This window comes from Carcharodon carcharias, chromosome 1 (assembly GCF_017639515.1).
Source record: "Carcharodon carcharias isolate sCarCar2 chromosome 1, sCarCar2.pri, whole genome shotgun sequence".
NCBI lineage: Eukaryota > Metazoa > Chordata > Chondrichthyes > Lamniformes > Lamnidae > Carcharodon > Carcharodon carcharias.
In genome coordinates, this window is record NC_054467.1 from 6,155,434 (window position 1) to 6,176,393 (window position 20,960).

A 20,960-nucleotide genomic window follows, 5' to 3' on the forward strand; every position below is an offset into this window, starting at 1 on the left:
TCAGTGTGACAGCCTAGATTTTGAGTGGGATTTGAACCCACAACCTTCCAGTTCATGAAATTAGGAGTGGACAGCCTTGCCAGCAACACCCACATCCCAGAAAGAATAAGTTAAAAAATCCAATTCATTAGGGGGAGATGGTGATATAGTGGTAATGATAGTGATGATCCAGAGGCCCAGGCTCTGGACACAAGGGTTCAAATCTCAACGTGATAGCTGGTGGAATTTAAATTCAATTAATAAAACTGGAATTAAAAGCTAGTCTCATGGTGACCATGAAACCATTGTTGATTTTTGTAAAAACCCATCTGGGTCACTAATGTCCTTTAGGGAAGGAAATCTGCCATCCTTACCTGGTCTGGCCTACATGTGACTCCAGACCCACAGCAACGTGGTTGACACTTAACTGCCCCCTGAAATGGCCTAGTAAGCTACTCAGTTCAAGGGCAATTAGGGATGGGCAACAAATGCTGGCCTTGCCAGTGATGCCTACATCCCATGGAAGAATAAATTTAAAAAATTCAGAGACAAGATCAATACTCATTGAGCCAGGGCTAATGCTATATCCTTTCAGTTTTGTTAAAATTCCTGTAAATCATTTTTCATTTTCACCAATATCTCTAAGTCCTATTTATGTGTAGAGATCAGAACTGTGCACAGTACCCAATATAAAATAAAGGTACAGCTCTAAAGGTGTTGCAAGAGAAGAGGGACATTTGTGTATGTGTACATAAGTCATGGTAGCAGGGCAGGTTGAGAGAGCAATAAATGAACCATAGAGTATCATGGGCTTTATTAATAGGGGCATAGAGTGCAAAAATAAGGAGGTTATGATTGAACTTGTATAAGTCACAATTTCAGCCTCATCTGGAGTATTGTGTCCAGTTCTGGGCATCACGCTTTAGGGAGGATGGAGATAGAGCAGAAAAGATTCACAAGAATGGCTCCAGGGATGAGGGAGTACAGGTATGAAGATGGATTGGAGAAATTAGAACAGTTTTCCTTGGAGAAGAGAAGGCTAAGAGGATATTTGATGGAGGTATTCAAAATCATGAGGGGTCTGGACAGAGTAGATAGGGAGAAACTGTTCCCACTCTTGAAAGGATCAAGAACCAGAGGGCACAGATTTAAAGTCATTGGTAAAATGAGTGATACGAAAATAATTTTTTCACCCAGCCTAGTGGTTCAGGTCTGAAACGCACTGCCTGAGAGTCTGGCAGAGGTGGGTTCAATTGAAGCATTCAATAGGGAATCAGGCTGTTATCTGAACAGGAAGGATGTGCAGGGTTATAGGGAAAATGGCACTAAGTGTATTGTTCATTTAGAGAGCTAGTGCAGGCATGATGGGCTGAATGATCTCCTCCTGCGCTGTAAAGATTCTGTGATTCAGTACTCCAATTGCAGAAGTTAGGCGCAAAAAGTCAGGGAGAATTTTTACATTAAGTGGGTTCAGTTCATGTCAACTTAAGAGACAACAAGATCGACTTCTGAGGAGAGGAGATGTGTGAAGTGAAGATTAATAGATGGTTTGAGATCATTTAAAAAGGAACTGCCTTATTGAACTAGATCGTCTTGCTACTAATGGCTCTTATTTTCTTATATTCAGCAAAAAGAGAGAGAAAGAAATTAACTAGTGATTTGTGTCATATCCACTCCCTCAGGAAATCCCTAAAAAGTTACTTTTGAATTGTTGTCACTGTTACTACATAGAGAAACAGAGAAAGCGAATTGCAATGAGAATGCCAATTTTTTCAACACATAATTGTACCTTAAAACAACCACGAAGGACTCTGTCATTACAAGATCTTAATTGCATCAATGTGTTTTGAAGGACGTTTGATCTGTCGATGTGTAGAAGGCATCTGAACTGATGGAGATGCCAAGTGTTTAAAATAAACGTGTGGGTAATATCAAAATAATTAGTGGAAAAACAATCAACATAATCATCATAATCAGTATCATAATCATCAAAATCATCATCACAATCTTCAAATTCAAATTCAGTAGGAATCTCATCAAGGTTGACAATAATATCGTCCTCAGTAAAGGCATCACTGCATCCATTAGGAGCATCAGTGTTCCCAGCAGAGGCATCAATGTTCTCAGTAGAAGCATCAATGTTCCCAGTAGAGGCAATGTTCTCAGTAGAAGCATCAATGTTCCCAGTAGAGGCAATGTTCTCAGTAGAAGCATCAATGTTCCCAGTAGAGGCAATGTTCCCAGTAGAAGCATCAATGTTCCCAGTAGAGGCAATGTTCCCAGTAGAGGTGTCGATGTTCCCAGTAGAGGCAATGTTCTCAGTAAAGGCATCAATGTTTCCAGTAGAGGCATCAATATTCCTAGTAGAGGAATTAGTAATCCCAGTAGAAGCAATGTTCCCAGTAGAAGCAGTGTTCCCAATAGAGATATTAGTATTCCCAGTAGAAGTATCAATGTTCCCAGTAAAGATATCAGTGAACTCAAGAGAGTTACAAATGTTCCCAGTAGAGGCAATGGTCCTGGCAGAGACACCAATATTCCCAACAGAGGTATGAATGACCTCAGCAGAGGTATCAGTATTGCTACTAGATGCATCAATATTCCCAGTAGAAGCGATTCTATAATAGTCAAACATCATGCTTTCATCAACGATTTCTCCCTCCTGGAAGAAATCAGGTAATATCGGAATAAATGATTTACAAAACAACCTCACTAAAACTTTAGACTATTGATATTCCCTAAACTGGGACAATGACAATAATACTTACTGAAATTCGCACGTGGGAGAGTTTCCTGAAAATTTTAATCTTAGTTTCCATATTGAAGATGCAGGAGTAGGGAATTAATTGTAACAGTGCTTTCTGTGCAAAAACATGAAGTTAACAATTCAGATTTACATTTGATAATGAATATCCATTAATCCTGGATTAATTGCCCTTCAAATTATTATTTCCTTGAATACAGAGCGGCTCTACCAAAGTAAGATGATAAGTGCCACAATTATTGATTGGGATTTGGGGATAATTCTTTCCTTATCCTTTTAACAGATCCCAAGAATTAACTTCATTTATACTTGTTTCAAATCATTCATCTTAAAAACTTCTTACAGAATTGTACACATTTAGCAGTACATGTCTAAAATCAGCTGTGCGGGAAATTACCAGGGAAAACCAGGACCAGGACTTATCCAAAACTATTCACATTACCTGGTCTGGATGATAGGCAAAAGTACTAACTAAATGAAACATTACATCTCTTGTTATGGTCTGGGTCCTGCTAGATTGAACACTAAGTGCTTTATGATCCTTAAGATGTGAACAAATTGCTAGATGGGGATGAGGGGCCTTCTTCAGGGAAATAAGAGTGGAAATCATCCAGACCCTTTAGGGTATCAGTAACAGAAACTACAAGCCCTGGAAACCACTTAATCTTGTGTAAATAAACATTGGGTCTTAACTTCTGAGCTCCCCAGTGCTGGACTGGGGGAGCTTGGGCATCCCCTTCAGAAGCTTACACATAAGGTTTGCATGGCAATTGCCCAGAAGTATCAATTTCCTCTGGGTAATTGCCCTGCACTAGGAACCATCCAAAAGCGTGATTTAAATTGCAAACTTCAGGGGGAAAATCCGTCCCCCCCCCCACCCCCCGCCCCACAGGGGGGTGGGGGGGTTGTGCGAAGATGGGTGGAGGTGGGCGTGAACCCAATCAGCGCTCCCAATCGGGGACACACTGCCATTTCACGCCTTAATTGGCCCACCCATCGTGACACACACCCGGAAGCGCTGTACGCACCCTGTGCAGGATGGGGGGAGGTGGTGGGTGCGATTCCCTGAGTGGTTACTTGTGTTCTTTCACGCATGCACATGAAAGAGCGCCGAGACCTCCCTGAGGCACCTCCGAGCCCCAGGGAGACCCTTTTGATGTTTGTAAGTTTAAATAAAGGAAGGAAAAAACTTTTGAAACTTGTCCCCTCATGTGACACTGTCACATGAGCTGGGACATGTCAAAGAATTAATGTAAAACTTTTAATTGCGTTTTCAAACACTTCATGAAAACTCATCCCGCCCGTGGATGAGGTTTCATGATAAATGCGAAGGCCGCCTGGGATCTTCCCCTGCCCCCCGCCAACCTTAAGGTTGGACGGGCAGCTCAGTTAATTGACTTAATGGCTATTTAAATGGCATTGATAGGCCTTTGACAGTTTGGCGGGTGCACAGTCGAGTCCGGTATGCTCTCGCTGAACTGACGAACTAAATGACGCGTGGTGATGTTGGGAAGCTCGCCAACCAGAGAAATCTGCCCCTGATGTTTCCGACAGGGTTACACAAATAGTTACCCAGAAAAGGTTAGAAGAATTAAAATGACTTCTAACTTGTGGATAACTATTGCACAGACCCAGACTAACCCCACCACACCCCAAACCTCCAGGTGTCGACCCCACCCCACTGACTACCCCCCACAGGACTCTCCCACCCCCCCAACACCCTAGGAATCTCCCACTACCCCACGCTACAGGATTCCCCCCAACCCCACAGGACTCCCTACCCCACTCCCGATCTTCTAGGAGTCTCTCACAACACCCCTGCCTCCCCACTGGATTCCCCACACCTGCATGGGACTCCTCCCCCACAGCAGAACCACCTCGCAACCCCACCACCTTCCCCAAGGCCAGACCCCCCCCAAGGCCTGACCCCCTCATCCGTGATCCAAGTTCCCTACCAAGGCCCAACATCCTCCCCCACCTCTGAGACCCAACCACCACCACCACCACTGCCCTCCCCCCTCCAACCAATGCCTGACATGCTCAGGTCAAAGCTAGGGTCACTTTGCAGCCATGTCTCTGTAATGACTATCACATCATACTCACTTATTCCTATTTGTGCTATCAATTCGTTCATCCTGTTACAAATTCTGCGAGCATTCAGATGAAGAGCCTTTAATTCTGTCTTCTCACCATTTTTCCCTACTCTGACCTCATTTGCTGGTGCACTCTTATGTTTGTATGCTCTGCCCCTTCCTGTCACACCCTCGTTACCATTCCCCGCATTGCTACCCTGAACTATTGCCTTGCCTTTTCTCTTTAACTTTCCAAATCACCCCTCATGTGAATCTTACTCCCCTTATTTAGTTCAAAGCCCTCTCTACAGCCATAGTTATACGATTTGCTAGTTCACTGATCTCAGCATCGTTCAGGTGCAGACCGTCCCAATGGTGCATCTCCCACTTTCCCCAGTACTGGTGCCAGTGCTCCATGGATTGAAACCCATTTCTCCCACACCAATCTTTCAGACACACATTCAACTCTCTGAGTTTATTTACCTTCTGCCAATTTGCTCGTAGCTCAGGTAGTAATCAGGGATTATTATTTTTCTGCTTCTGTTTTTTTTAATTTAACCCCTAGCTGCTTATAGTCCTTCAGCAGAACCTCTTTCCTTGTTCTACCTATCTTTTTGGTAACCATGTGAATCCATGACTGGATTCTTTCCCTCACACTCCAACTCTTCCATAGCCCTGAGGAGATATCCTTGATCCTGGCACCAGGCGGACAACACAGCCTTGGGACTCACACTCTAGGCTGCAAAGAACAATAGCTATTCCGCTAACTATACTATCCCCTACTACAACTATATTCCTTTTCACTCCCCCACTTGAATAACTACCTGCACCATGGTGCCATGGTCAGCTTCCTCTTCCTCCCTGCAGTCTCTGCTCTTGACCACACAAGCTGCAAGAACATCAATTCTGTAGAACACTTGCAAGGCCTGAGGCTCCTCCATTGCTAACTTCTCGATTCCCATATCTGCCTCTCTTACAGTCACATTCTCCTGTCCCTAACCATGAACCAAACTGAAGTACCTAGCCTAAGGGATGTGACAGCTTCCTGGACCAAAATGACCAGGTAACAACCCCATTCCCTGATGCATCGCAGTGTCTGATGCTCAAAATCCAACTCATCACTTTGGAGTTGAAGTTCCTCAAGCTACCGACATTTACTACAGATGTGATTGCTGTGGATCACACAGGCACCAGTTATCTCCACATGCTACAGCTGCAACACACCACCTTCCCTGCTATCTTTATTTTGTTTTCATTTAGCTAAGTTTCAAATTTAGAATGACACTCAACAATTATCTGTAGTTATATTATGGAGTTTAAATTTAGTATAATACTTGTATCTCCTTGGTACTGGTTCAAACTACTGCCCCAGTTTAGAGGGGGAAAAGAATTTAAAAGTCAACAATCATCTACCTGCTCAGCTAATTAATGCCTCCGAGCTCCAGCTCTCAGGTCTCACTGAGGCTGTCTCCCTCTTTTGGACTTTTATTGCCTCTGTGGCTCCCTCTCTGGAACACCCATACTTTGTAAAAGGCCAAACAGTGCCTCCTTCCTCACTCCATCAAATTACCTCATTTACCAAATTGCTGGATTTTAGCACTCAATCTCGCTGCACTCAGTCTCTAGCTGCCACCTTCATGCGACTTGCTCCACACCTTTCCACCTATCTTATCTCAACCTTTCAGCCTACCTTTCTATTGGCCTTTCCCTCACGTACCTGTCTGGTTTCTTTTCAAAGGCATCTATGCTTTTTGCTTCAACCACTGCCTGTGGTAGCAAGTTTCACATTCTCACACCATTCTCCGAGTAAAATTTCTCCCAAATTCCTCATTGGATTTAATAGTCCCTACCTTGTATTTATGGCTTCTAGATTTAGGATTTTCTAAAACCAAGGCCGGAATTTTCCAGCCCCTCACGCCTGTGGGATCTTCCAGTCCGGACAATGAGAACGGAGATTTCGATGGCTCACCACCCTGTCATGGGGGGACCCACCGTTTTGGAGGGGGGGGGGAATTCCAGCCTAAGGGTCTGCAATATGAGCAGGTCCCAAGAGGTCAAATTCAGGCAAGATTAGGACTTAAGTTAATGGACTAATAACCTCCAATCAAAGAAATATTTCCAAGAGTTAATAAGGACGAGAGGTGACCTGATTGAAACATATACAATTCTTAAAAGCCTGGACAGGGTGGATACCGAGCAAATGTTCCCCCCCCCCGACAACCCAGCTGGAGAATCGACAACACAGCGTGACAATTTCAGAATAAGGGGGTCAACCTGGTTGGGCTGAGAGGAGGAGAAATTTCTTCACTCAGGAGGTTGCGTGTCTTTTGAATTCTTTGCTTCAGACAGCTGTGGGAACGCTCAGTCATTGAACAAGTTGAAGTCAGAGGTTGATAGGTTTCCGGGTACTAAGGGATAGGGGGATAGGGCGGGTAAGGTGGAGCTGAGGTAGAAGATGAGCCATGATCCTGTTGCGGCAAAATGTTGTTAATCAATTTTCTGAACTCACACAAGAAATGGAAGGGCCAGTGAAGACCTCTGCTGGAAGTATGTAGAAACTGTTCTCCTGGATTTGAAAACTTGCATAGGAGTTTATCTGTGGGCAGAATTGATTGAAACATAATTTTTCTACGATATTTTAAGCTGTTTACATTTAAAATAATCCCCACTGTTTGTGGGATCTTGCTGTACGCAAATTGGCAACCGCAACTTCTTCATCCCAACTGTGACGACACTTCAAAAGTACTCCATGGGCAGCGAAGTGCTTTAAGGTGTCCTGAGGTTGTGAAAGTACTTATATCAATACACTGTGGTGAAGAGGAAATTAGAGGCACACGGAGCTATGTAGGGCTTGCGCTGTCAGTCTTGATGGAGTTTACACAGTCAGTGGGATTGTGGTTGATTAGTAAGGGCCTGGCGGACACATGTCACAAACGTGCCTGCTCCATGTCTTTGGAAATTGCAGTGCCCAGCAGTCAGTTGGAGTGGGTGGTGCCCAGGGCAGGTAAGGCTCAACCACATTCCTGTGGGTCTGGAGTCACATGTAGGCCAGACCGGGAATGGTGGCAGATTTCCCTTCCTAAAGGACATTAGTGAACTAGGTGGGTTTTATGACAATTCAGTAGTTATATAGTCACCATTACTAATCTAGCTTCTGCATTCCAAATTTATTTAATTTAAATTTCCACAACAGCCCTGCTAGGATTTGAACAGGATTATTAATCCAGGCCACGAGATTACTGGTCCAGTAACATAACCACTGTGTGACCCCACACGTAAATTTGCAACTGGAAGCTAAGAGGCTGATTTGCCCTGGCTGGAGAGTCTTGACCGGGGGTGGGGGCACAGGCTCAGGATAAAGGGCCTGGTATTTACATTTGAGATGAGGAGAAATTTCCTCACTCAGAGGGTCATGAATCTTTGGAAGTCTCTACCCCAGAGAGCTGCAGATGTTCAGTCATTGAGTGTGTTCAAGATTGAGATTGAAAGATTTTTGAATACTAAGGAAATGGAGGGACTTGGGGGATAGCTAGGAAAGCGGAGTTAAGGTAGAAGATCAGATAGGGGCCGGGATTTTCAAGTGCCACCTGCTGCGAGACTGGAAATTCCCGTCCGAAGTCAACGGACCTTTGGCCGGTCTGTCAAATTTTCTGCCCTGCCTGTGACAATCCCCGCCACAGGAAGGACTGGAAAATCCCAGCCAGGATCTTACTGAATGCCGGAGCAGGCTCGACATACTCCTGCCCCTATTTCTTATCTTCTTAACTATCTGGAATCATCAGTGGGCAGAATTTCCTGCCTGTCGGGTGGGTGGGCCTGACCCAATCTCCGGTGGGCGGGGAGATGATCCCTACCAGAGAAGCGGGCCATGCCGCCATGTTACGTGGGCGGGCCAATTAAGGCCCGCCCAGCGTGAGGTCCGGCGGGAAGCGCTATGCGCTCCCTGTGCGGGCTGGTTGGGGGGGGGGGGGGGGGGGGCGGGGGGGGGGGGGCGGGGGGGGGGGGGGTGGGATTCCCCAAAAGCAAGAGTGAGCACAATAGAGCGCACACCTCCCTGAGGCTAAGTGCAGCCTCAGGGAGATTGTTGACACTTTTAAAAAGATTTTTTAAAAAAATTCCCTAACATGTCCCCCTCAGGTAACAATGTCACATGAGTTGGGACATGTTCATAATTTACATAATAACTTTATTGAAATGTTTGAAACCCGACATGAAACCTCATCCCGCCGCTGGATGAGGTTTCATGTTTTATCTACTTCCCGCCGGGGCTCCTGACCTGCCCTCTGACCTTAAGGTTGGACGGGCAGGTTCTTTAATTGTTTAAATGATCCTGTCAATGGCTTCAATTGGCCATTGGCAGGTCGGTGGGCCCGCAGCTGATTTTGCTACACCTCCGCCTTCCTGAAAATTTTACTGTGGCGGGATGAAGTCAGGGATTCCGCCCGACATCACCGCGCGTCATTTTACACGTCGGCGAGTGGGCCCCGCCCCCTCCTCACCGATGGCAAAATTCTGCCCTGTGTGTCTCATTCGCAAATCTATGAGATGAGACATTTTGGATTTGTGACCAAGCTTAAACACGTGATTTCACTTTGAGCTCCTTCTGTGAAAAGGGCAACGTTAGAGCAACATCTGTAAATATTCAACGGGTGAGGAGAAACTCTCATTATAAATAAACGATGAAGGAAAGAATAGAGAAAGGCTAACAGGATTAGATGAAATAGGGTGGGAGGAGACTCCTGAGGAGTACACACGTTACAGTCACACGATGATTATGTTACTGGATTAGTACCAGAGACCTGGACTATTAATCATACAGATGTGCTCAAATCCCATTACCGGGATTGGGAAATTTAAATTCATTTAGTTAAATTCATTTAGCATCAGGAGTGGTGACCATGTAAGCCCTGGCTTGTTGGAAGACTCATCTGGTTCATTAATACCTTTTACAGAAGAAAATCGGCCATCCTTGCCCACCCTGACATATGTGTGACTCCAGACCAACAGCAACATGGTTCAGCCTTAACTGCCCTCTGAAATGGTCTAGCAACACCACTTCAGTGGCATCGTAACTGCAAGAAAAATCTATTACCCACATGGACTGCTGCAGTGCCGGCAGCTTACTTCCACCTTCTCAAGGGCAGTTAGGAATGGGCAGTGAATGCTCCCACATCCGGCAGGTGAAGGGAAAAAATAATGTTAGACGGATACAGAAGAGGTCAGAGCACTACACCCACAGGCGAGCTCACCTTGTAAAGTCTTTGCAAGATATCCAGACAATTGCACAGTTGATCAGGAACTGCCCTCTGCTCTCTAGACACCTCTTGAAGAAGTCTATGAGAGGCACGTTTATACATCATCACAAGTTTCGTGAAGAAAAATTCATTGAGGTTACTCCACCAAGATTCTGATTAATAGATCAGGAAGAAGCAAAGAAATACAATCAGATCAGACCCATTTTGACTTACCAGCATCTTAAAAGTTAAACATATTACTGGAACAAGTAACTTGCTTTTTTTTTACGAGAGATTCTGATTTCATTTTTCCCCCCGGCTCACCAATGGATTATCAACACTGGAGAGCGAGACCCTTGACCAGGTTTTGTAGCTAATATCAGCATAAAGCTTCACAGGACTTAGAAATTTAGGGGAATATTACTGGGAGATGCCCAGAACATTAGATTGAGGAGAGAATGGGAAAATTTGATTAAAAAAAAGCCTGCAGGAGAATATAGCAGGATGGCCAGTGTCTAATTCAAGTGTAGAAAAATGTGGGATAATTTTAACTTTCATGTGCTTGGGAACTTCCCAGTCACCCAGACATAGGGAAAATACAACGGATGTTGGAAATCTGGAGCGGAAACAGGAAATGCTGGAAATATTCAGCATCTGTGAAGAGAGAAACAGAGGGTGGGATTTTCCAGCCTCTCCCGCTGGTGGGATCTTCCAGACCCGCCAAAGTCAAGAGGGATTTAAGTGGATCGTCACATCTGCCGCGGGAAAACCTGCCACTGTGGGGCTGGAGAGTCTCGGCAAGAGTTCATGATTCATTTTGAAGACCTTGCATCACAGCTGGAAAAAGGAACGTATCGCCCCATTACGTAAGGTTTGAAATTCGGCCAAAGAAACCAGGGGGAACTCCTAGCACTTCTTTGGAAAAAACGCCATTAGGATTTTTTTGCAGTTCCAACAGTGCAGCACTCCGACAGTACTGTACTGAGGTGTCAGCCTGGAAATTGTGCGCTAGCACGGGGTTTGAACCCACAACCACCTGACTCAGAAGCAAAGGCGCAACCCAGTGATAAAAGATGACACATTTTTAAAGCGAAATGTCAAAGGATATCGAGAAAAGGGAAATGCAGTGAGAACAAGTGGGTGGTTCTTTCAGAGGATCAGTACAGGCACCATGAGTGAAACCTATACGATAAAATGCTGCATATTAACAGGGGTAGTTTACATGCTGAGGGAGGGAAGGAATTTCAGGTGGGAATCCTGGAAGTCCAGCTTTCCTTGCACACTGTCAAATTTTCAGGCATCTTTTGGCCTTCATAGGTTCCCCACCCAGACGGAGTTCAGCCTGATTGAGACACTTGGCTGACAGTCGGATGGGATGCATTCCAGAGCAGGCTGCAAGACCAGGTAGGTACAATCAATGACCCAGGGGTAGGGTTGGTGATGTGCCCAGTCCCAGAGCCGCGGGCAGGGGGTGGGGTGGGGGGGGTAGCGGGGGGGTGGTGGCGTAGGAGGGGTTGGGGGGGGTGGTGGGGGGGCAACCTCTGAGCCAGATGACATTTATAGTGGTGGATCTGATGGAGAAAGAGCTTGGGAGGACGGGGAGGGTAGGACGAGAGGGGTAGGAGCTTGCTTCTCTTGGTCCACAAGCAGCGCTATAAATCCATCTTCACCTCCCTTCAGCTCCCAGGTTTCCCGAGGTTTGGGTAAAGCTGCAAAGCCAATTAAATCAGAGACTGCCGGAAAAACAACTAAGAAAGTCTGTGATAGGGGGAGGACAGGCGAGGTTAATTTTTTTATTCACTCATGTGGATGTGGGCATCGCTGGCTGGGCCAGCATTTATTGCCCATCTCTAATTGCCCTTGAGAAGTTGATGGTGAGCCACCTTCTTGAATCGCTGCAGTCGCTGTGGTGTATGTACATCCACAGTGCTGTTAGGGAAGGAGTTCCAGGATTTTGACCCAGCGACAGTGAAGGAACGGCCGATATATTTCCCAATCAGGATGGTGAGTGGCTTGGAGGGGAACTTCCAAATGGTGGTGGTGTTCCCATCTATCTGCTGCCCTTGTCCTTCTAGGTGGTAGTGGTCCCAGGTTTGGAAGGTGCTGTCTAAGGGGCCTTGGTGAATTCCTGCAGTGCATCTTGTAGATGGTACACACACTGCTGCTACTGTGCATCGGTAGTGGAGGGAGTGAATGTTTGTGGATGGGGTGCTAATCAAACAGGCTGCTTTGTCCTGGATGATATCGAGCTTTGGGGAGTCAGTGGGTGAGTTACTCGCTGCAGGATTCCTAACCTCTGACCTGTTCTTGTAGATACAGTATTTATATGGCTAGGCCAGTTCAGTTTCTGGTTAATAGTGACTCCCAAGATGTTGAAATTGAGGCAATCAGCGATGGTAATGCCATTGAATGTCAAGGGGTGATGGCTAGATTCCCGCTTGTTGGAGATGGACATTGCCTGACTCTTATGTGGCGTGAATGTTATTTGCCAGTTGTCAGCCCAAGCCTGGATATTGTCCAGGTTTTGCTGCATTTGGACATGGACTGCTTCAGTATCTGAGGAGACGTGCATGGTGCTGAACATTGTGCAATCATCAGCGAACATCCCCACTTCTGATGTCATGATGGAAGGAAGGTCATCGATGATGCAGCTGAAGCTGGTTGGGCCAAGGACACTATCCTGAGGAACTCCTGAAGTGATGTCCAGGAACTCAGAAGATTGACCTCCAACAACCACAACCATCTTCCGTTGTGTTAGGTATGACTCCAACTAGCAAAAGGTTTTCCCCTTGATACTCATGGGCTCCAGTTTTGCCAGGGCTCCTTGATGCCACCCTCAGTCCAATGCTGCCTTGATGTCAAGGGCAGTCACTCTCACCTCACCTCTGGAGTTCAGCTCTTTTATCCATTTTTGAACCAATGAGGTCAGGAGCTGTGTGACCCTGGCAGAACCCAAACTGAGCGTCAGTGAGCAGGTTATTGCTAAGCAAGTGCCGCTTGATAGCACTTCCATTACTTTACTGATGATGGAGAGTAGATGGGGTGGTAATTGGCCGGGTTGAATTTGTCCTGCTTTTTGTGTACAGGACATACCTGGGCAATTTTCCAAATTGCTGGGTAGATGCCAATGTTGTAGCTGTACTGGAACAGCTTGGCTAGGGGTGCAGCAAGTTCTAGAGCATCAGTCTTCAATACTATTGCCGAAATATTGTCAGGGCCCATAGCCTTTGCAGTATCCAGTGCCTTCAGCCGTTTCTTGATATCACCTGGAGTAAATCCTATTGGCTGAAGACTGGCATCTGTGATGCTGGGGACCCACGGAGGAGGCCACACAACACGATGGAGAATGGGACTTCACCAATGTTATAAATGCTTCAGCCTTATCTTTTGCACTGATGTGCTGTGTTCCACCATCACTGAGGATGGGGATATTTGTGGAGCCATCTCCTCCAGTGAGTTGTTTAATTGTCCACCACCATTCATGACTGGATGTAGCAGGACTTCAGAGCCTAGATCTGATCCATTGGTTGTGGAACCACTTAGCTCTGTCTATCGCTTGCTGCTTATGCTGTTTGGCACAACTGTTGTACCTTCACTGGGCTGAGGCCTCATTTTTACATCTGCCTGGTGCTGCTCCTGGCATGCCCTCATGCCCTCTTCATTGAACCAGGGTTGATCCCCTGGCTTGGTAGTAGTATTAGGGTGGGGGATATGCTGGGCCATGTGGTTACAGATTGTGTTTGAGTATAATTCTGCTGCCCACAGTGCCTCATGGCTGCCAGTTTTGAGTTGCTGGATCTGTTCAAAAATCTATCCCATTTAGCATGATGGTAGTGCCACACAACACGATGGAGAATGGGACTTCACCAATGTCAGGTGCTCTGTCTGGTTTCGTTCCTTACTGACTTGCTTTTAGCAGTTTGAGACAGTTGCTTGCTAGGCCATTGCTGCAATCAGACCACGTAAGGACAGCAGATTTTGATTAGACTTCTAATTCTAGATATCGTATTCAGTTCCAATTCAATCCTCTGCCATGGTGGGATTCAAACCCTGGTCCCTAGATCATTACCCTGGGTCTCTAGATTACTAGTCCAGTAACAACACCACTACGCCACCCCCCCCTCTATGACAAACGGGTTGATGGTGTAAGTCAAAAGAGGCTGGTAACGGGACAAGTAAAGAAGCAGAAGATGATTCTTGTGGAGTTGTAAATAACTTATTCCAGTTCTGATGAAAAGTCATTGATCTGAAATGTTAACTCTGTGGGCAGAAATTTCCCACTGGCAATTTGGGGGCGGGGCCTGCTCACCGACAGGAAAATGACACGGGATGACATTGGGAGGAACCCCCAACATCATCCCGGTCCCTTTAAATATTGAGGAGGGCGGGCGGACAGTGAAATCAGCTGTCCGCCCACCGACCTGTCTATGGCCAATTGAGGCCATTGACAGGATAATTAAGCTTGTTAAAGACCCTGCACGTCCAACCTTAAGGCTGGTGGACAGGCCAGGAGTCCCAGCGGGTTTCTGATAATACAGGAAACCTCACCCACTGGCGGGAGGAGATTTCATGTCTGTTTTTAAAAACTTCAATAAAGTTTATGTGCTTCTTATTAACGTGTCCCATCTCGTGTGACATTGTCACATGAGGAGGGGGGGCATGTTAATAATTTTAATATTTTTCTATTTTTAAAGATTTTTATACTGTCAGTGATCTCCCTGAGACAGGACTCTGCCTCCGGGGCCAGTGCGCTTCTTTGACACTCCCCCTTAATTGACCCGCCCACTCAAAATGGCGGCGGGCCCCGTGTCGGCGGCGGAGTGCGGCTGCCTGCCCACCACCGAGCCGGTGGGGCCCGCCCGCCCATCAAGGTAAAAATTCTGGCCTGCATCTTTCTTGGCACACACTGCCTGACCTACTGAGCAGTTTCCAGCATTTTCTGTTTCCTGGCATCTAATTAATTTAAAAAGAACCTGGAATATAAGGCTAGTTTTGGTAATGGTGACCGTGAAACTATCGTCGATTGTTGGAAAAACCCATCTGGTTCCCTAATCTTCTTTGGGGAAGGAAATTGGCCATCCTTACCTGGCCTGGCCTACATGTGACTCCAGACTCACAGCAACGTGGTTGACTCTTAGCTGTTCACAAAGGCAATTAAGGATGGGCAACAAATGCTGGTCACCCACATCCCATGAATGATTTTTTTTTTTAAAAATCTGCATTATTTTGCTTTTGTATTAGAAGCCGGTCATTGGTTCTGGAGTTTGTGTAACTTCAGGGGGCTGGTTAGCTCAGTTGGCTGGAAGGCTAGCGTGTGGCTCACAATAGCACCAACAGTGTGGGGTTTGATCCTCATTTCAGCCAAGGTAGATTTGGAGCCTGCTTCCTTGCCCTCTCCCGTAATAAAATCATAGCATAAGCTGTGGTTCAATGGCCCTTGAAAATCAAGGATGCTACCTGGAGATCAAGAAGGATAATTTCTGTCACTCTCACCAAGAATCTCCAGTTGGCTTGTCTCCAGTGAGGTAATAGCTGAGCTCAGGAGACTTGTTAGCTTCACAGCGTTGCTTTGCTCGATCAGAACATCTATGAGCTCCGGCAGAACCAAATAGACTCGAAGAGCTTCCACACCAACAGGAGATGTAGATAACGAAGGGATCAAGTTATTCTCTACTACATTCGTTACCTATTTGAAAGGAAACATTGGAATATGAGGAATACATAATCAACCACATCAACTTGAATTTATCTAGCACCTTTGATGTAGTCAAATGTCCCAATTTCACAGTAGCGCCATCAGACAAAATTTGGCACCAAGCCACAGGAGATATGAGGACAGGTAACCAAACACTTGGCCATAGAGATAGGTTTTAAGGAGCATCTTAAAGAACAAAAGAAAGATGGAGAGATTTTGGGAGGGAATTCCAGAGCTTAGGGCCTTGGTAGGTGTGATAAAATTCACCTCACTATTTGATGATAAGAAATTATATAAGGAATCTTGCTTTGATCCATGGAATCAAACAGCACAGGAGACCACTCGATTCACTGTGCTGGCTCTTTGAGAGAACTAACCAATTAGTCCCACTGCCACTGCTCTTTCCTCATGGACCTGCAAATTGCTCATTTTCAAGCATAGAATCCCTCTCGAACGTTACCTCCTGTAGAAGTCTGGGATTTTTCCCCAATTTCTCAAACCACACGTTCACTGCTGACATGTCAACTCCTGAGGCCTCTCTGCTTGTTTTGAAATGGTCATCATTGCTGTTCCAAAACCAGAAGTAAAACAAGAGTTAATGTCACACAACAGTTGACGTATTAGGGTAGATTTCGCAAGTCCTCATGTTCCAGGACTCTGACGTCATGACAGTGAAAGAATGACAATCTAGTTCCAAGTCAGGATGATGTGTGACTTGGAGGGGAGCTTGTAGGTGGTGGCATTCCGATGCTTTCCTTGTCCTTCCAGATGGTGGGGATCAGAGGGTTGGAAGGTGCTGATATACAAGGCTTGGCGATTTACTGCAGTGCATCTTGTATATAGTACATACTGCTGACCAATCTCCAGCACAGATCTGAAAATCACACTAAACCCACTGCCAGAATTCACATAAAGGACATCCCATGATGGTCATAGTATCAGCTGTGGTTTTCTGGAGAGCAGTTGTGCCAGTGAACCTCAAAAGCCTTGGGTTTAAAGTCCAACTGCAGACGCTTGAACTCAAAATCCAGGCGGACACTCCCAGCACAGTACTGAAGGAGTACTTGTCAGAGGGACCAACTTTCAGGTGGGCCCCTTCTGCCCTCCCACTTGTATATAAAAGCTCCCATGGTACTATTTCAGAGAGGAGCAGGGGAATTCTCCCTGGGGTCCTGGGACCAATATTTATCCTTCAACCAATATCACTAAAAACAGATGATTTTATTATGTTGCTGCTTTTGGGAGCTTGCTGTGCACAAATTGGCTGAGGTGTGTTTTCCTACATTAACACAGTGACTGCACTTTGAAAGTTCTTCACTGGCTGTGAACTACTTTGAGATGTCCTGAAGCCACTGATTTGGGGGGGTCAGACATACGTCAGGTGTCCGTGGAGTGTGGAGAGCAACAACAACGATGATGTTGGTGTTTATTTGATACACAACCTGCTCTGAGAAAACAGGCGCAGAGTGCGGATGGTTCCAATCCAATCTCATTTCGAACTCAGCTGGGAGGGAAATGGAATTTCAAATTGATTCCTCTGGAACAGATTGGAGGCCGGCTCCAAGGTATAAATAGATATTCGGGTAAATTTAGTGATTTCATGCCCTCAATAAGGAGCAGAGGAACTGGAGGAGGCCATTCAGCCCTTCAGGTCTGTCCTGTTATTCAACTAGCCTCATAACTGATCTGGATCTTAACATCAACCACCTGCCTTGGTTCCGAAACCCTTAATATCCTTGCAAACAAAACTCTTACCTATCTTAGTTTTGAAATTTTCAATTGGCCCCCAGATTCAACAACTTTTCAGAGGAGAGAGTTCCAGGTTTCCACCCTCTGTGTGAAGAAGTCCTTCCTGACATCACCCCTGAACAGCCTGGCTCCAATGTTAAGGTCAGAGCCCCCAGTCCTTGTTTTATTTATTCATAGGTTGTGGGCATCGCCAGCAAGATCAGTTTTTATTGCTCATCCCTGATTGCCTTTGAGAAAGTGGTGGTGAACTACCATTTTGAACCACTGCAGTCCATGCGGTGTAGGTACACCCACAGTGCTGTTAGGGGGGAGTTCCAAGATTTTGACCCAGCGACAGTGAAGGAATGGCGATATATTTCCAAGTCAGGATGATGAGTGACTTGGAGGGGAACCTCCAGGTGGTGGTGTTCCCATCTATCTGCTGCCCTTGTCCTTCTAGATGGTAGTGGTCATGGGTTTGGAAGGTGCTGTCTAAGGAGCCTTGGTGAATTCCTGCAGTGCATCTTGTAGATGGTACACTGTGCGTCAGTGGTGGAAGGAATGAATGTTTAAGGTGGTGGATGGGGTGCCAATCAAGCAGGAATGCTCTGGACTCTGTCCACCAACAGAAATTGTTTCTTTCTATCTATCCTATCAACTCTCTTAGATCACCCATAATCTTCAATACTCGAGGGAATATAAGCCTAGTCTATGCAACATGTCCATTTGGCCAGGGAATTGTGCTGATGAATTTGCACTCCACCCCATCCAAGGTCAACCTATCCTTCTTGAGGTGCAGTGACCAGAACTGAATGCAAGTAACCAGGTTTTAAATGGAGGGCAGTTTGGAGAACCAACACCAAAACCCTATAACTGACCCTCACTCCCTTTGACCCTGGTTCCACTTCGGAAATGTGAAATCACAAAATTTATCCAGTTGTTCTCACCCTCTGTACCACAAATCTCTCTCCCGCCATCTGCCACTTTCCCCTCCAAGCCCTCACCAAACACACAGCCCCCCACCCCTTCAACAATTTGTCTGATCCAATGTTTTAGACTTGCCTTGTTTCCAGGAAGCTCCCATTGACGGACGCAGCAGAAGAAAAGATAAGATCAATTTCCCTGTGGAAAATGAAACATCTTTTTTAAGACTATCCCAAGATTGCATCAATATTTATTCTAATTGAAAAGTGGTAAATTTAAAATACAAACAGAAGGTTACAAAAGGTTAATTTTATTTTCACAATTTCCGATCGTCCTTGTCAGCTTTACAATCCTCCGAGATATCTCCATTCTTCCAACCCTGGCCCCATTAATACACAATTTCCATCTCTTCATCATTGGTGGTCATGCCTTCAGTTGCCTGGGTTCTAAACTCTGGAATTCTCTCCCTAAACCTCTGCCTCTCTACCTCCCTAAATCTCTGCCTCTCTACCTCCCTAAACCTCTGCCTCTCTACTTCCCTAAACCTCTGCCTCTCTACCTCCCTAAACCTCTGCCTCTCTACCTCTCTAAACCTCTGCCTCTCTACCTCCCTCGCCTCCTTTAAGACACTCCTTAAAACCTACCTCTTTGGACAAGCTTTTGGCCATCAATCCTAATATCTCCTTATATGGCTCAGTGTCAAATTCTGTTTAATAATCACTCCTGTGATTATGTTAAAGGTGCTATATAAATGCAAGTTGTTGTTGATATTAGTATTCCCTTACTGAGATAACCTCTGTGGATACTCACAACCCCGTATTCCTTCACCCCACCTAGAGTTGATTTATTTTGAGACTAGATTTTGGATGTTGCCCAGATATTTAATTGTTGTGCCCATCATGACAAAGGCCTCATGTTTACTCAAGAGTGCTGGCTGGGAAATTGTGGATCCGGAGTGCCTGACCCTCCAAAATTCCTTTAAATAAATAGATGGAAAAAAAACAGGTGCTCTGAGTTCTGTGACTTCCTGCATTTTACTGCCACGCTTGTAAAGACTGTGAACCCTGATACGCTCCAGCTGGGAACACCTGATCGAAATCAGGAATATTTTACCATTCCCCAGCTTTGACGCTAAATGCAATTTAAAGTACTTGTATTTCTTCCGGCTCAGGATACTGTATCCACTGCTCACGATGTGGTCTTCTCTACACTAGGGAGACCGAATGCAGACTGGGTGAGCGTTTTACTGAACACCTCTGTTCAGCCCGTGAGCGGGACCCCCCGCTTCCGGCCATTTGATGTCTTACTTCCCCGTCTCACTCTTACTCTGAGCTCTCAGTCCTTGGCCTGCTGCAGTGTTCCCATGACGCTCAACTCAAGCTGGAGGAACAGCGCTTTACTCTCCTACCGGCCACGATACAGCCCTCTGTCCTTAACTGGGAGTTCAGTAACTTTAGATCATGGCCACTAATCCCATTTTCTCCAGGACAGCCGGTGCTGGTAATGGGAGATACCTGCACCACGGACACTGAGTGCAGGGGGGGCCGGGGTGGTGGGAGAGAGGGATGTTGGTGGGGACAGGGGGCTAATCTGTTACGGGCTGATGCTCGGGTGTGGGGGGGGTCTCTAGCACTGCCACTGTCAGTGGGATGGTTCGCACTCCTGAGATTCTCCCCATCTCTCCCCACCATATTCTTGGGGCACAGAAGACTTCCTCCTTGCCAGATCTTTCCTCCCCCTCCTCTATTTCGCTGCTGTCATTTACACATTCCCTGGACGTGATTTTTGTTTCTTCGTTTGTCCCATTGCCAATACATTTTGCCTCACGTTTTGTCAAATCACTGCACCTGCCTCCCCCTATCCCCAAACCCACCCTTTATACTTTCCCTCCCTCTCCAGCCTTCTCTCCTGTCTTTGCATTTGCTGAAATTCTGTTAAATCGCTGAGCATCAGTTCTGATGGTAGGGTAATGACCTGTTTCTCTCTCAGTCTGTCTCGTGGATGCAGCCAGACCAGCTGAGTATTTCCAGCATTTTCCTATTTTTATTTTGGATTTCTGACACCCATAGTATTTTGCTTTTGTCTTCGTATCTTTGTATTTTTTTTTCTTTTTGACATTTGCCTGCTTATCACTGAAAGCAACGAAAATCAAGGTTAACATTTTTAAAAAAAGATACGCTTACTCTTTGATATTTTCCCACAGTTCCTCATCATCTGTTGCGCTCCATTTGTCCAGGAGTGAGTCTTCAACAGTGGCAATTCTATTCACGGGAATGAATGGAGATTGATCTTCAGGAGAAACTGGAACCTACAATTAAATAATAGATGAAGGATTGTATTTTACTAGGCAGATCACTGACGTGAGACACTGGCCTAAAATATGTTGTCAAAATAAGATTAAAGGCACACGCTGTTGTTCATGCCCAATTGGTCCAGCAACTTGAAAGGAGGAAAAGATTCCCTGTGAGTTGTGAATGGCCACTAGTTGCTAGACAATTTGCGTCACACTACCATCAGTCTCACAAAAACAGCAGCTCGCCCACAACCTCACTGTAAGTTTCAAA

The 20,960-nt window shown here is 45.8% G+C and overlaps 1 protein-coding gene across 1 annotated transcript in view; it reads right to left on the reverse strand.

The window, feature by feature from the left end:
• Nucleotides 1-20,960, reverse strand: part of LOC121284980 (probable E3 ubiquitin-protein ligase HERC3) — a 43,735-nt gene that overhangs the window by 17,071 nt on the left and 5,704 nt on the right. Inside the window, exons 3-10 of the mRNA XM_041201022.1 lie at nucleotides 20,580-20,704; nucleotides 18,535-18,594; nucleotides 16,205-16,310; nucleotides 15,543-15,735; nucleotides 10,065-10,222; nucleotides 7,325-7,411; nucleotides 2,748-2,840; nucleotides 1,769-2,641 (exon numbers count right to left, since the gene is read on the reverse strand). Of these exons, the coding sequence (XP_041056956.1) occupies nucleotides 1,769-2,641; nucleotides 2,748-2,840; nucleotides 7,325-7,411; nucleotides 10,065-10,222; nucleotides 15,543-15,735; nucleotides 16,205-16,310; nucleotides 18,535-18,594; nucleotides 20,580-20,704 (1,695 nt within the window). The remainder of the gene's footprint in view (nucleotides 1-1,768; nucleotides 2,642-2,747; nucleotides 2,841-7,324; nucleotides 7,412-10,064; nucleotides 10,223-15,542; nucleotides 15,736-16,204; nucleotides 16,311-18,534; nucleotides 18,595-20,579; nucleotides 20,705-20,960) is intronic.